At 38.2% G+C, this 14,778-nt stretch overlaps 1 protein-coding gene across 4 annotated transcripts in view; it reads left to right on the forward strand.

The window, feature by feature from the left end:
* LOC126354709 (cholinephosphotransferase 1) overlaps positions 1 to 14,778 on the forward strand; it is a 180,342-nt gene that overhangs the window by 152,399 nt on the left and 13,165 nt on the right. For 3 of the 4 annotated variants that reach the window (XM_050004551.1, XM_050004550.1, XM_050004553.1), the window contains one exon: positions 555 to 687. In XM_050004551.1, the coding sequence (XP_049860508.1) occupies positions 555 to 687 (133 nt within the window). Of the gene's footprint in view, positions 1 to 554; positions 688 to 5,911; positions 5,990 to 14,778 lie in introns of all 4 variants that reach the window. The other variant, XR_007565376.1, reaches the window with a different exon arrangement.

Below are 14,778 nucleotides of genomic sequence, written 5' to 3' on the forward strand. Positions count from 1 at the left end.
GTGTGTGTGTGTGTGTGTGTGTGTGTGTGTGTGTGTGTGTGTGGTGGTTCTGTCTTTTTCTGTGGCTGAAAGCTAATGTGTAATATTCTTTTAATTGTTTTAATTGTCCCAGTCTGCAACTTAACATGTCATATGTACACCTGGCTGCAACTTTCTTTACTTTTAGAAGCAATCAATCTCTTCATTACATTGTTGATACCTATCGCTGTGTCTCTGAGATGGATGAAGCAGTCTTTTGATACCATTTGGAAACTTGCTGGAGTAAATAAACTGCTATGTAATTTTTTTATTGTACATCATATGGCTTATTACTGAGTCATGAATTGTTACATCCCAAAATTGATTGTCATAGGTTGCCTGTATTGATTGTCATAGGTTACCTGTCACCAAACTGATAGTAAATGAAACATTTAAATTTACCACTACCTGAAACTTAGCCAGTTGAAGCATAATCGATCTTCTAGATATTGGGAGCAAATTATGTAAATTTACATTTGTTTATGGTGGTATTGTTATATTTGTCTATGTAACTGCACTGTTTTTTTTTTTCACAGTTGTGGGTGACATTTGACTTACTGAGGTACTCCAGGCAAGTGTGCCAAGAAATATGTGACCACCTGAAGATACAACTTTTTAGGATACCCATAAGATCCCCTGTTACTGCAGTACCTGCTCCGGAGAAAAATGGTATGGGTAATGTAAACATACACAACACTGGTGGTGGAACTTCTAGACCATCAAGAAGTAGACATGTAAAGAAATCACAACACTAATGAGAAAATAATAGCTCAAAACTTCCACATTTTAAATTAGTGAAAAATTAAAACAGTTTGACGGGTTTGAATATTAATGTACATACATAAAAATTTATATAATCTATATTTTTGTAATTGTTGATCAGATATCACTGCCTGATACATATTTTTATTGACTCTGTCTTTTAAAATATTTAAATAGAAAAAGGCTCAAATTATGGTCCAGAACTAAGCTCTGGCAAATGTCTTTTATCTGTATTGTTTTTCTTCTTTGTAATAATATTGTTAGTATTGGTGATATTTATTACTTTTGTGTAAAATTTTCATATATTTCAAGAAACTTGCAATAAGCATGGGAAAATAGTACTTACATTTGTATTTTAGTGTTAGAGCTATTATATATTTAATGAAAATAATACTGCGTGGGAATGTGATTCTGTTAATATCATAAGTCGATAAATTTTATTTTGTTTTTCCATTATTTTCAGGAGTTTTGTTGCTACTTATTTGAATATATTTATGAAACTACTGTACCTGTTTGTGTGACTACGTTCCCTACAGAATGGTTTGTTAGGTTCTGTCTTGTTGAATCATCTTTGTGAACATTTATTTATAAAGAATGTATTTAGTAGTAACCTCTTGATGCAAATACATCAGTTCACAGTATTCTTTGTCATATACTCGGTGATCAATTTTGTGGTGCGTGTCGTCGGTACACTAAGAGCGGTTAATAGAGAGAGCACTCGTGCACAACACACAATGTGGTTTTGTGATGACTTGTTTTCTCAATTGGAGTGCCTAAATATTTTGTAGTTACTCTTTTTGAATTTTTCTTTGCCCAAATTTTTCATAAAATTTGGAAGTAAAGTGATCACACATGTGATGAGCTGTGTTTTCAGTTGATGCCTGGAATAAATCTGTGATGAGAATTAGTAGATGTATCTGCTCATACTGCCACCCTACCCATCACTCTCCAATCTGCTCATCTGTCTCCAGTTTCAAAATCACAGTAATGCAGGTCCACGAAATAGATCAGAAGGTGATACTCTTTCTCCAGGTTATAGATGATGATAAAATAATATCCCCATTTATTTTTGTGTATAACATGGAAACTGTGTAATGAGAGATTGTGTTTTCTGACAGTGTTGACAAACGATTTGTGATTTGATTGTTCTTTTCAGTGAGAAAGATATGAATGCAGGTATCCAATCAGAATTAAATACAGCTTTAATAAATGTAACTGACAGGAATTTGCTGTGAAGGTGAATACAGGGTGCAGAAAAACTGTGTGTACAAAATTGCAGCGTGTTTAGAGGAGACGTTAGGGGAAACACTTTTTTATGTGAACAGAAATGTCACAGGTGCATGGTTTCCCCACCAGGGCCATGAAGGTTCTGACGCAATTGATGTTCAGTGACAGTGTTCAAACCGCTGTGTGATGAATATTGTTTTAGAGATGTTGTTTTAAAATGTCATCTGTTCACATTAATGCACATCCAACATCTGCATACAGATGATTTTCTAATGAGCTCAAGACAATCAAATATTTTACAAATAATGGTTTCGGCTTCAGGCTATGGGGCAACCATTTCTTCTGGAATGTGTATCAGTTGCCTGACATCAACTGCAAAAAGTGGTGGGTGCCTGTCGTGCTGAAATCACAATGGTTGATTAACTGCTGATCAGCTAGTGTTACATTCTCCAACATTTCTGGTAGTATTTCACACAGAAAGCTATGATGATTTCCTCCACTGTGCATGTATGGCAGAAAATAAGGCCCAGTCAGATGGTTGTGAGCAATATGAGCCCACCTATTTACAGTCAGTCTTTGTTGATGTTGGAACTCGCGAGTTGACTTACTATTTTTGCCATCTCCAAGACAGGTAAGTCCAGCATCTAAGCCTTCAAGGACCCCTAGTCGGGAAATGGTCTACCTGTAACATTTCTGTCACATTAAAAAGTGTTCCTCTTTTTCTTATTTAAACACTCAAAAACTTTGTACACACAATTTTTTTACAACCTGTATATACTTATTTTGGTTGGTTGTTCAGTTTATTTTCTCTGTTTCTGCTCATCATGGCTTAACTGTAAGGAGGCTCAGGTTGTCATGAAGAATATATGGTTCAAGGCCAGGTATAACAGCATTCTTTATTGTAGAATAAATTGTCAATGTTTTGTTTGTCTGAAAGTTTAATTCAACATAATTGCCTTGTAGTATTCTTCTTGACAAGCCTATTGTTTAGAAAACACAATCAGTACTTGGGGTAGAAAAGCTGAAAGTAATTTAAAATTCTCATTTTTGCAAAACTGTCATGTTAACAAAATTTGTCATCTTTGCAACTAACATGAGTAAATTTTTTTTAATACCATTATTTGGAGCTTTGAAGCAAGAAATATTTTTGTGTTAAGTGACTTTCACAAAATAATGTCTCCAAATACTTTACATCAGTTTCCAATGTCAGTATTCTCTTTATAAAATTGAAGTGTTTTTGCTTTGCACTTAAGACTATCAATGTGTATTGAAACACTTTTATTTAAGACGGGGCCCTGCAGATGTTCATTTCTGTATTTATGGTGATGTCCTGTACCATGCAAGTACTATTTAATCCGCAGAAAGTTGTGGCTAATGAAGTATGAGTAACATTACACAATTCTGCATTAAATAGATTATATTTAGAGTTGTTTCAGTTCCTTAATCTGTATCATAGCAAACTTTGATTTGTACTGTAGTGAGTATTTCAAGAAAGATGAGAATACAGAACATCAGAATCCAAAACAAAAATATCATTTAACAATTTCTCATTGGAATAGTAAATGATGTTCAACATGTTCACAGATAAGGATCAGTAAATTGTAACACAATTCAGAAACGTGTGTTTGGGGCAGCAGCGGAGGTTGGGTGTGGTGGTGGGGGTTGTAAATGTAGTCGATACAGACAAATACAAATAGGATCATAAGATATTGTTAAGAATAGTTTAGAGCAATTAGGTTTGTGGAAAATCCAGAATGGAACACAATCTTGTCTAAGGGTACATCATTTTTCACCAAATGTTTTTGAAGAGGTGCGGAACCATATACATATACAGAAAGGAGTGGTAACTGCCAAATTTTGGATGTAATTCTTCTGTAGGAGCCTTTTACAGCTCTCTCTCTCTCTCTCTCTCTCTCTCTCTCTCTCTCTCTCTCTCTCTCTCTCTCCCCCCTCTCTCCCTCTCTCTCTCTCTCTCTCTCTCTCTCTCTCTCTCTCTCTCTCTCTCTCTCTCTCTCTCTCCCCCCTTCCCTACCTCCCCTCCACCTTCCCTCCCTCCTCCCCCTTCCCTACCTCCCTCCACCTTCCCTCCCTCCTCCCCCTTCCTCCCTCCTCCCCCTTCCTCCTCCCCCTTCCTCCCTCCTCCCCCTTCCTCCCTCCTCCCCCTTCCTCCCTCCCTCCCTCCCTCCACCTTCCCTCCCTCCACCCCCTTCCTCCCTCCCTCCACCCCCTTCCTCCCTCCACCTTCCCTCCCTCCCTCCCTCCCTCCCTCCCTCCCTCCACCTTCCCTCCCTCCCTCCACCTTCCCTCCCTCCTCCCCCTTCCTCCCTCCCTCCACCTTCCCTCCCTCCTCCCCCTTCCTCCCTCCACCTTCCCTCCCTCCTCCCCCTTCCTCCCTCCACCTTCCCTCCCTCCTCCCCCTTCCTCCCTCCACCTCTCCCTTCCTCCCTCCTCTGAGTATATTGATATTCGATGTTCTTGAGTTCACTTGCTGTAGTCCAATATTATTCACTGTAACCATTATTTCACCATTTGCAAGTTTAATTCCTGCACATAATATCGGTGTTTGCAGTCAGTGTTGTACACACAATATGTTTGTGTACACAAACAATGTTTGGTCAAGGAAGGTAATTCATTCAGGATGCACATAATTTCAGGCTCATAGGAGCAGTGCTTTAGTCCTCACTGCCCTGGGTATTGGACATAGCCTTGACACATACCTATGTTCTCTGTCCAGTATTTATGAGATAGTATTCTCAGTGCACAACACTTTAATTTTTATTTATATTCTGCCATAAAGCAAGCATGTGATCTGAGAGGAATTTAACCTCTATCTTAACCAGTTATGTGATGTCTGCTAGATGATTATTAAGATCTTATGTAGTGCCAGAGATCCTCCTTAATTTGATTGATTGGCAGCCTACACATCCTTTGCTGATCCCAACACACACACACACACACACACACACACACACACACACACACACACTAGTGACTAGCATTGCCACCTCTAGATCACAGGGTCCTAGGTTCGATTCCCTACCGGTTGGGGATTTTCTTTGCCCAGGGACTGGATGTTTGTGTTGTCCTCATCATCATCCTTCATGACTGGCTAGATTGGACTGTGAAAAAATTGGGGACTTTGTATGGGCACTGATGACCGCACAGTTGAACTCTCCACAGACCAACCATCATAAACACACACACACACACACACACACACACACACACACACACACACAACACACACAGTGGGTGCGCACACCATCTTTCGTCCCTTTATATATATGGGAGGACCTTGTGGCCAATAAGTGTATCTGCAGGGTAGCTTTTCAATGATTTGCGAATTCTTTTTTTTTCTCTCCATAATCTGTTTCTAACACATTTTTAGTGTGTGTAATTAACTGGGAATGTTATCTTGTTTGTATTTATATCAGATGCATCCACTGTAATTAATAAAACTGTGTAACTGATATGTAAAAGAGGCTCCAAATATGCAAGAAGTAGTGTCGTCATGAAGTAGGAACATGTTGATGAAAGTCATAACTATGAACCATGCTGATTCATGTGAAGAGACAGTATAGTCTATTAACCCTGTTTTTAGGTGCATATGTTTGTGTTGTACAATTATTAGTGCGGATGACAGATGTCACAGAACTATTAAAATGTATCTAGGATAAGGAAAATAATTTTTAAAAGATGATTCTTAAATTTATGTGACAAAATGTTAATTATAATTTATACATTTGATTGTCTACAGTGTTCTATTTAATATAATGGACATTATTTCATGACTGCTATATTGATTCCTAGCATATTACACAAACGTCTTTGCGATGTCCTCCAAACATCTATGTCTTACATTGAGCACTTCTTCCATGTACTTTTGCCTCTTCCTCTTTCACAGGCATGACAGCTTCCTCTGGAGCCTGATGGCTTCTCAAGATCAACCATTTCCTCTTCCTCAACACCAAGTAACAGTCAGGTATTCTTCCTTATTTCAACTGCAACTTGGGAGTAGATAATTGTCATTGTATCTGAGATTTAATCATTTCCCAGACAATATCTGCCAAAAAGTTCCTTAATGACAATTGAGGTGAACTGACGTTGAATTTCAGAATGCAGATTACTTCAGTTACACATATGTTCAGAAGTTCAAAAAATATCACAGGGTCTCAAGGCATGGTTGATAAAGTGAGCACAGTTTTACTTTTCCTTGGGCACTATGACACAAGAGCATACTTGTCTGCGTTCTTATTTGAGAGAATTTCTTTCAGGGTCTCTCTTCTTTATTTTCTGATTGTCCACTCTTCCAACATTGTCAGAACCAAACTCATACTCCTTAATTAGATGTCACTTGTTACATTCTTCTTTGTCTCAGAAATAGGTTCCACTAACCTCAACTCATCATCGCTAGCAGCATTACTGACACAGAACTTTCCTTTAGGCTGTTGTTCGACATATAGTACAAGGTACATTCCACCATGCACTGTATGGTGGTTTGCAGAGTATGTATAAGGACAGTCAAATCAAAACCAAACATCCACCACAACAAGACCGTCAAATGGTTCCATTCAAAAGTAATCACCACATGTATTAAGACATTTATCCCACTGGGGGATGCAAAGATCAATCCTTACCGTACCCAGTCTTGCACTTCCTCATCCGACTGAATTCGACGTCCATGCATGTCTTCCTACAGGTTGCGAAAAATGTGAAAATTTCACAGGAAAGACCCGGGCTGTATGAAGGGTGTTGTAGTGTTTCCCAACCAAATAGCTGATGCATAGCCTTTGTCCGACTGGCTGTGTGGGGACAGGCGTTTTCATGCAACAGGATGATTCTGTCTGACAGCGTCCACGGGTATTTTGGCTTTATTGCAGTTTCTCCAAAGTGCCTTCATAGCATTGTGCATTGGTTGTGGTTCCATGCTAGAACAACTCGATGAGCAGAGAACCCCAGCAACTGAAGAAGGTCATCATGGCCTTACCACAATTTGTATGAACAGCTTTTCACTGTTGACTTTGCCATTTGCATTCGGTCTGTCAGAATGCTGTTGGACGAAATCGTCCTGTTGCATGATAACACCCACCACCACACTGCCAATCAAATGCAGGCTACACTTCAGTGATTTTGTTGGAAAACACTGCAACATCCTTTGTACAGCCTGGATCTTCCCTGTGTGATTATCATATCTTTGGTGACCTAAAGAAAGACATACATGAATGTTGGTTTCAGTCTGACCATGAAGTGCAGGAGTGGGCTCGGTTGTGGATCCGTCGGCAGCTGGCTGTGTTCTACGAAATAGGAATTGGTCATCTGGTCTCCTAGGGCAATAAACATCTTAACATGTATGGTGACTAGTCTTGACTGGAACCATGCCATGGTCCCGTTGTGGCAGGTGTTCGTTTTTATTGGACTGCCCCTCATATGTAGACATAGAAGTAGATCCAGATTAATTGTGTAGCTAGAGACATTGATCATATTTCAAATTGTTCAGAGTTCAGTGGAAGAGGAAAGACATGTAACCAGCTTAAAGGGCAGATTTCACTGAATAATAGAAGTTGGGTATTAGGTGGAATGTTATTGTGACAGGTGCAGACATCACTTAAACACAGCAAGCACTCAAGCTGTATCCCTCCCCCTTCTTCTCTGACCTCTACTGTTTACTTTTGCTTTGTGCTATACCCCTTACTTTGTTCTTCAAATTCTTCCTTGTTGCTCTCATATCTCTCCTCCCTCTAAATCTTTGTCTTTTACAATACTATTTAGTGGTGTTCTCTTGTCCAACTTTTGCCTCGTTACTGAAATAGTTCCTTGCGCGAGCTAAGTAACAACTACTTCTTATTAACAGCCTCTCTCTTTTGCTACTGTGCACTTTTGTATGTCATGTGTTCTAGACTTACTGTGCCTCAATTCCTAGCTTGTACCTTGTAATATGGTGTTACAATCAAAATCTACTTCCCGTAAAAAAAATTATTTTGCAGTTTAAGCTTTTTTTCCCATCAGAAAGGAGATATGTTAATAGCAAACCCTCCCCCATCTGAGGTCGAGCTCCCTTTCTAATGACAGGACATTCAACACTAATTTTCCTTCAATTCCTTTTGGTAAAATTTAGTTCGTTAGGGGTTATCATGTGTTCCTTGGTGTAAATGGAGATAATCCCATTGAAATGATGCCCTGATAATACTACCAGGGAATTGTAACTAGTTAAATTTTGAATGTTGTAGTCTCTTGTATGTACTTTTGGTCATTCTGTAAGCACAAGTGTTGGCATTAATCCTTAAGAAATGTTTTCTTGCTGTCATTATTATCTTTCATTCACATTATTTCTTCTCTTCTGCATTTTGCTGTGTGTTTTTACCATTGCAATATGGTGTTAAACATCTGTTCACCTTTTAATTTGTGGTGCAGGTTGCTTTAGTGCATGAATTTCCATGTTGTACTTCTGTTTCAGATGTGAGATTTGTTTCACATACCTGATATCCTTTTCACATTACTTCTTTTAAAGGAATTTTTTGCACTGATTTGAAAAAGTTCTCATTTTAATTACTCTTTTTAAACTAATTATATGAAGTGAACAGCATTGAAATTCATTACAATCGTGTGCTTCTCCAAATAAGTGGCAAATGCAGACTGCCAGAGGCCATTCTTAGCTTCTGTAAAGTTCAGTGTAAAATCTTCTCTTCAGAGGTGCATGGGAGACATTTGATGAATATGTGTATTTGTAATTTGATAAGGCTTTCCTAAATTGAGACAGTAAGTTAGTGTGGCAGTTGTTCAGTTCGAAGCTGTCAGTTGAAGATCTTACAGAACTGAATCTGTGCACCACTCAGAAATTAGTATAATGTACTTAATTCTATAATGTGCGATTTAGCCAAAAAATAAATATATATATGTTAATCACTCCAGAAATTTTTGAGCATGATGCACAGCTTAAATTTTATGAAGTTTATTTTGTTATTTTTCCCGTTTTAGCAGCAGTGTTCTCTTGTAATGCTACCCCAGTATTTTTGCAGTATTTATTTAATCCCAGTGTTAAGAGAACATTCAGATTTGTTAAATTGTCTGTTGTAATTGCTTCGGCATTTGTACAAGATGCTTTTTGTTCCCATTATAATGGAGGTTAATACACATGTTGGTTTGTTAAGCATTGTTGTTCATTATTTGCTTATTCCACTCACCTTCTTCAACCTGCAACAGAAACTTCAGTGCAAAATAAAATATTCTACAGAATAAAAAGGATTACTCAATTTTTTTGTTAGTGAAGTTCAAAATTGTTTGTGTGTGTTAATTCTGCGGCATTGACTTAATGATAGAACTACAAACATAGTTATCACACACATTTAAGTGGCAAAACAGAAATCCGTCAGTAAGTCATACAACTACTTTATAACGTACAAAAAAAGAATCATCATAAAAATTCCTTTTTCTTTTAACTTGATGGCCTTAATATCTAACATATTCAAAACAATCATGAATGGCAACCACTCCTTTTATTTACATGTAAATTTCAGTTGATTGGTATATTCCAGTCGATTGGTGTATTGCGCAGAGACATAAATAGCAGCAATGTAACTTCACTAGCTTTTTGCTGAGGTGATTATTTGTGTTATCCTGTACCCCAACAGTTTCTTTATTTAATTCTAATTTTTCAACCACTGTTGAAAGCTACCTGTCCCCTCCTGACTTCCCATACTTCTGTTTCTTTTACCCACACACCATGTCCCACTCTGCACTTGAAAGCTATAGTTGAGTTGGCATAAGCTGATCCCTTACAGTTGCAGTGGGTAGGGCGTGGCAGCTTAGCTTGCCTATCTCAGTCAGTAATATAATACAATTCTGTAAATACCTCTATAGCAACACATCAGTACTGTCACACCTCTGTAGATAGCTGCTATTATTCCCTGCAGCCATAAGCGTTTCACAGTGTAAAGGTAGCAACAGTACTGTGAGCTGTCAATGGATCTTCTTATGCCATCTCGACTGTAGTGAAATTTTCTATGCTGTTACATCGGGCAATGCTCCATGTGTCAGCTGTTGGTGAAGGTTGCCTTATTTCTGTTATCTTCTTCTCTCCTATGTATCTCTATTAATGTGTCATTTTAATGTGAACTTTCTTTTTGGAGTGATCTTATAACGTATCTTCAGATCCACCCTTTTTCCTTTCCTCACTTCGATCGTCCTTCATTTTAGTTGAGGGCCTATAAGAGGTTAAGATATGATTTATTGTGTCACATGCTATATTTGGTTATTGATATTGACAGCAGTGTATATACATCATTTTAAAGTCGATAGAATGTTAATTTAGGTCACTAAAATATTTGTACAAAGTAGTTTTTCATCTACGCACATCCTGCAGTATTTTCATGTTGTAGGTTGACACAGTATTGTCAGTTTACAGTTTCCAAGGTCAGTGGTTCCTTCCCTGGTTGATTCAAAAATTTTATCTATCACACTGTAACTTTGATCTGTAACAATTCTTTTAGTATGTGAATAACTGGCTGGCAAAGGTGTAACACTCTTCAGTAGGAACATTACTAAAAAGCTCTTTGCTGTTCGAACCAGCTTTTGCCTTTAAGAATAATTACCTTAAGAAAATCTTATGTTCATCAGTGCCTGATAAACTCGTTAGTCATTGTTTTCTTGTTAACAGCTGAACCATGATACTACTGGGAGTGTAATCTTTTTGTGGAAAATTAAAATTTATTTGTGTGTGTAATTCATATTTACAATGCTAAATATTTTGCCTTAAATGACAGCAGTCTATTTTAGAGGAAATAATGTGCTTCATAGTTCCATTGTTATCTGAATTTAAATATTCCCCTTTTTTTCCCAATTTCATGAAGACATAGGGGGGAAAACAGAAACAGAGGGAGAGGTAAGACATGCAGACAGTGGCTTGATAGGCAGTCTCTGAAACTAGTGAATCATTTTATTTTTTTATGTAAATGCGAAATATCCCAGAATCAAGTTTTTTTATAGTTATTCCAACAAAACCTCTTTGTTGAGAGTAGATCGTGTGATGTGGTATCATTGAAAAGTTTAAGAATGAGACTGTCATGCCAGATAGATGAAGTGATCGTAGTACATCAGGATGGGGACTGTTGAATGTTGTCAGTAGGATATACAGGGTATCGAATACTTTGAAAAGTGGTAGTATCCACCAAAACAAGAAAAAAGCCCAATAAACATGGGCTCTAAAATGCATTCCTAAAGAGCTACGAGCACTTGATCTTCGATACTGTGAAACACATCTCTTCTTTTTCAAGCTCTTTGCTTTCCATATTTTGGGAGGTGATAGCATGGACCAAGATGAGAAAAAAATGGCCAGTAAACATAGACCCTAAAATGCATACCTTAAGAGCTATGAGGTCTTGTTCATCTTCACTATTGAATAGTGTTCATAGCTCTTAAGGATGCATTTTAGAGCGTATATCTATCAACATTTTTTTCTTGTTTGGTCCATGTCATTTACCTCCCCCCTTTCCCCAATATATGAAGTAAAAAAACTTGCAGTAGAAGAGTTGTGTTTCATAGTACTGAAGATAACAAGTGCTCATTGCTCATAAGGAGTGCATTTTAGAGCTCTTGTTTATGGAATTTTTTTTCATGTTTTGGTGGGTACTGTAGTTGGAATCATAAATAATGGCAGCAGAGTTTAGGTTTGTTATGCGCTCCTATGTCATGTATTCACCGACATGCAATGAGTGTTCAGTAGTGTTCTGAGCACTCTCCTGTAAATGCCGTAGCTAATGAGAGCGTTAAATGTAGTGACAGTAAATTGTTTAGTCAATTTCATCTCTATTTGTTCGGAAGTGTCATTGCTGATTTTGGTTGTAAGCTATAAATTCTACATAAGCAAGTGAGAGTTATAATCAGCAAGATATATGCTTTCTTCAAGCAGAAAGCATGCACATACTGCAACTGTCACTTCGTCAACAATGCAATCCCCATTCGTGCCTCGACATGCGTGAACTGCCACCATTCCTGGAATGTACTATACCATCCTTCAAAATATTTGATGCTTTGTTTTCAATAACATGTATAACTTATCATTAAGCAGAGAAAGTTGCAGGTAAAGTTGAAAACTGTGTGATAACAATAGACAGTCTTACCTAAACCATGAGAAATTATGTAGAAAAGTTCTGATAGAATGTAAATAATTTAGGAGTAAAGTAGATCATGAATAACAGAAGCATTGATTCGTCGACAGGGACAGGTGCACACAAAAGAGAAAGAAAATGCGCTAGCTTGTGATATAAATCCTTAAACCCCCCCCCCACACACACACACGTTTTATTAGAGCTAGAAAAAGTTGTGTATCTCAGTGAATTTCAGAATTTGCACCTGATGATTTGGCAGTCTTTTCAGTAGTAGTTCATCATAGTAAGTTCTTCCCCCTTCATGATGTGAGTTTAATCTGTGGGAAAATGCATTTGTTGAAAACTGTAGCATAGTTGAAATTCCATTTTAGGTTCTGAAATTACCCTGCTGGTTGAGTCAAATTGTAGATCAGAGGAAATCAATGGGAGACAATCTGTAATAGAACCTGTCTGGTAAAGGTCATTTATCTTCAAACCAATCAAACCAACCTTCCCTTGTTGACTACTTTTCTAATCATGTACAGCTCATGGTGGTCCTTATTCGCAATTGCAAATTCATGTAATGTACTTTTCTAAATAGTTTCTGCAAACTGTAGGTGTAATCTGTGAAGTGCTCAGATTTCAGTGGTTAAATAATTGTGTTACAGATGCCGACAACAAATGTGAGCAGTACATTACACAGTCTTACCAGACAAACAGTAGGTCATTGTATATATACACGACTGTTTAACTGCACCCCATCTGTATGCAAAACTCCATCTCGCAGTTTTCTCCTTGTGATGTGATCCCTTCATGTCAGCTAATGCCTCCCTTTTCCACTCCTTTCTGTCATTATTTCAGTCTTTCACTAATTTGTACCAAAGGCTCCTCCCCTTCCCCTCCCTATCTCTCTCTCTCTCTCTCTCTCTCTCTCTCTCTCTCTCTCTCTCTCTCTCTCTCTCTCTCTCTCTCTCTATCCCCCCCCCCCCCCCCCCCCCCACTCCCTCTCTCCATGTCCCCTTTTCTCCTCCCTAACTCTCACTCCTTCCCAACACCCTCCTTCCCTCGCTCCTTCATAATTATTTCTTTCTATTCCATAATTTTTGCTCACCATTTTTCTGCTTCTTTTCTCTGCAACCATTTTAAGTTATTATCAATGTACTTATACCCTTGTGCACCAGTTTCAAACTTGGCCGTGCATAGAAAGTAGTGCTACAGTGTAGTATGTAAGCTAAATGTGAGAAACATGCAGCAAGATGAACCCCACAAATGACACTTTTACTTAAGATCAGTAATGGCACTGACTTCACTGTGATTTACAATGGTCCTATGGGCATTCCAAACTGCAGGACATGGTTCTAAATGGTGTGTTAACACCACATACAGCAGTGCATTTTCTGCATTTTGCTCTTGGCTGACCACAAGGTTGATAGGGAATTCTTATGGTAAGGTATTCCCTTCCTCTACCTACGCAGTTGACGACTGCTGTATGGTCATTGCTGCATGTAGATATGCTGCAATACAACTCTCCAATGCAACCTGCAAGCACTTGCTGCAATTTAAATCATGTGAACAGGCAGGCCAGGCCAGTCCCTTGACTAAATATCCTCTTGTTCAAAGAGTACTCCACTTGTGCAGTTCAATGTGGTTGTGCATTGCCCCCCATAAAAATGAAGTTACAGTGAAATATATCCTTGGAGAGCCTCATATGGGGAAGGAGTACTATGTCACAATATTGTTGACCAGTGAGTTTACCAGATTTGGGGGTCACTATGTCCATGCAATATTACACCTCACCATACCATAACATTGAGACCACCAAAGTGATCATGTTCAGCTATATTCCTGGGTGCATTACCTGAGGGCACATATAATGTTGCATAGGCGTACGAACTTCCAAATATTTGAACACGGTACACTTACCCTTCAATGCTACTGTGACACAGTATTTTCCCACGTGCATCTTTTCAGGATGCTTTTGGCTATGACTTCATTTTTATGGATTTCAATGTGCAACCACAGCAAACTGTGTAGGTGAAGGAGTTCTTGGAATGAGAGGATATTTGGCAAATGACTAGTTTCACTTACCCATTCCCTGCCCCCCCCCCCCCCGCCTAAATTGCTTTGAGCATGTGTGGAGTGTGTTGGGGAGACATTTTGCAGACATCCACATGCACCAAGGACCATCCAGCAGCTCTCACAAGAACTCATTTATCAATCTTGTGCCCAGTATGGAACCATGATGCATAATGTGCATTACTTCTGCAGTGATCGCACACCCTATTAAGAATCATGTCCCACCTTTTGTGAATTCCAGGGGCCATCATGAAACACTGTGACTTTAATGTAATTATTGTCTTTGAATGAAAGTGTCATTTATCTACATCTCATGGTATTTATTTCATTTATTTTCTGTGCTCTAATGCAACACTTCTTTCTATGTATTCTCCAAGTTTCATCGATCTTTGTTTCTTGGCAATGACACATGATGCAAAAGTTAGTTCTGTCCTTGAGTTCTGCACATCAGTGTATTATTGTATGTTATATTTGTTATGAGTTGGAAGATTATTTATTTCTGCAAAATACTGTTGTTTGCCTTGAATTCAATGCAAATTTATAAATGTTAAGGTTTTGTGAGTAATTATATGCACAAAAGGTTTTTTTTCTGAATATTGTGATTTTGCAGTCA

The sequence above is a fragment of the Schistocerca gregaria genome, chromosome 3 (genome assembly GCF_023897955.1).
Source record: "Schistocerca gregaria isolate iqSchGreg1 chromosome 3, iqSchGreg1.2, whole genome shotgun sequence".
Taxonomy (NCBI): domain Eukaryota; kingdom Metazoa; phylum Arthropoda; class Insecta; order Orthoptera; family Acrididae; genus Schistocerca; species Schistocerca gregaria.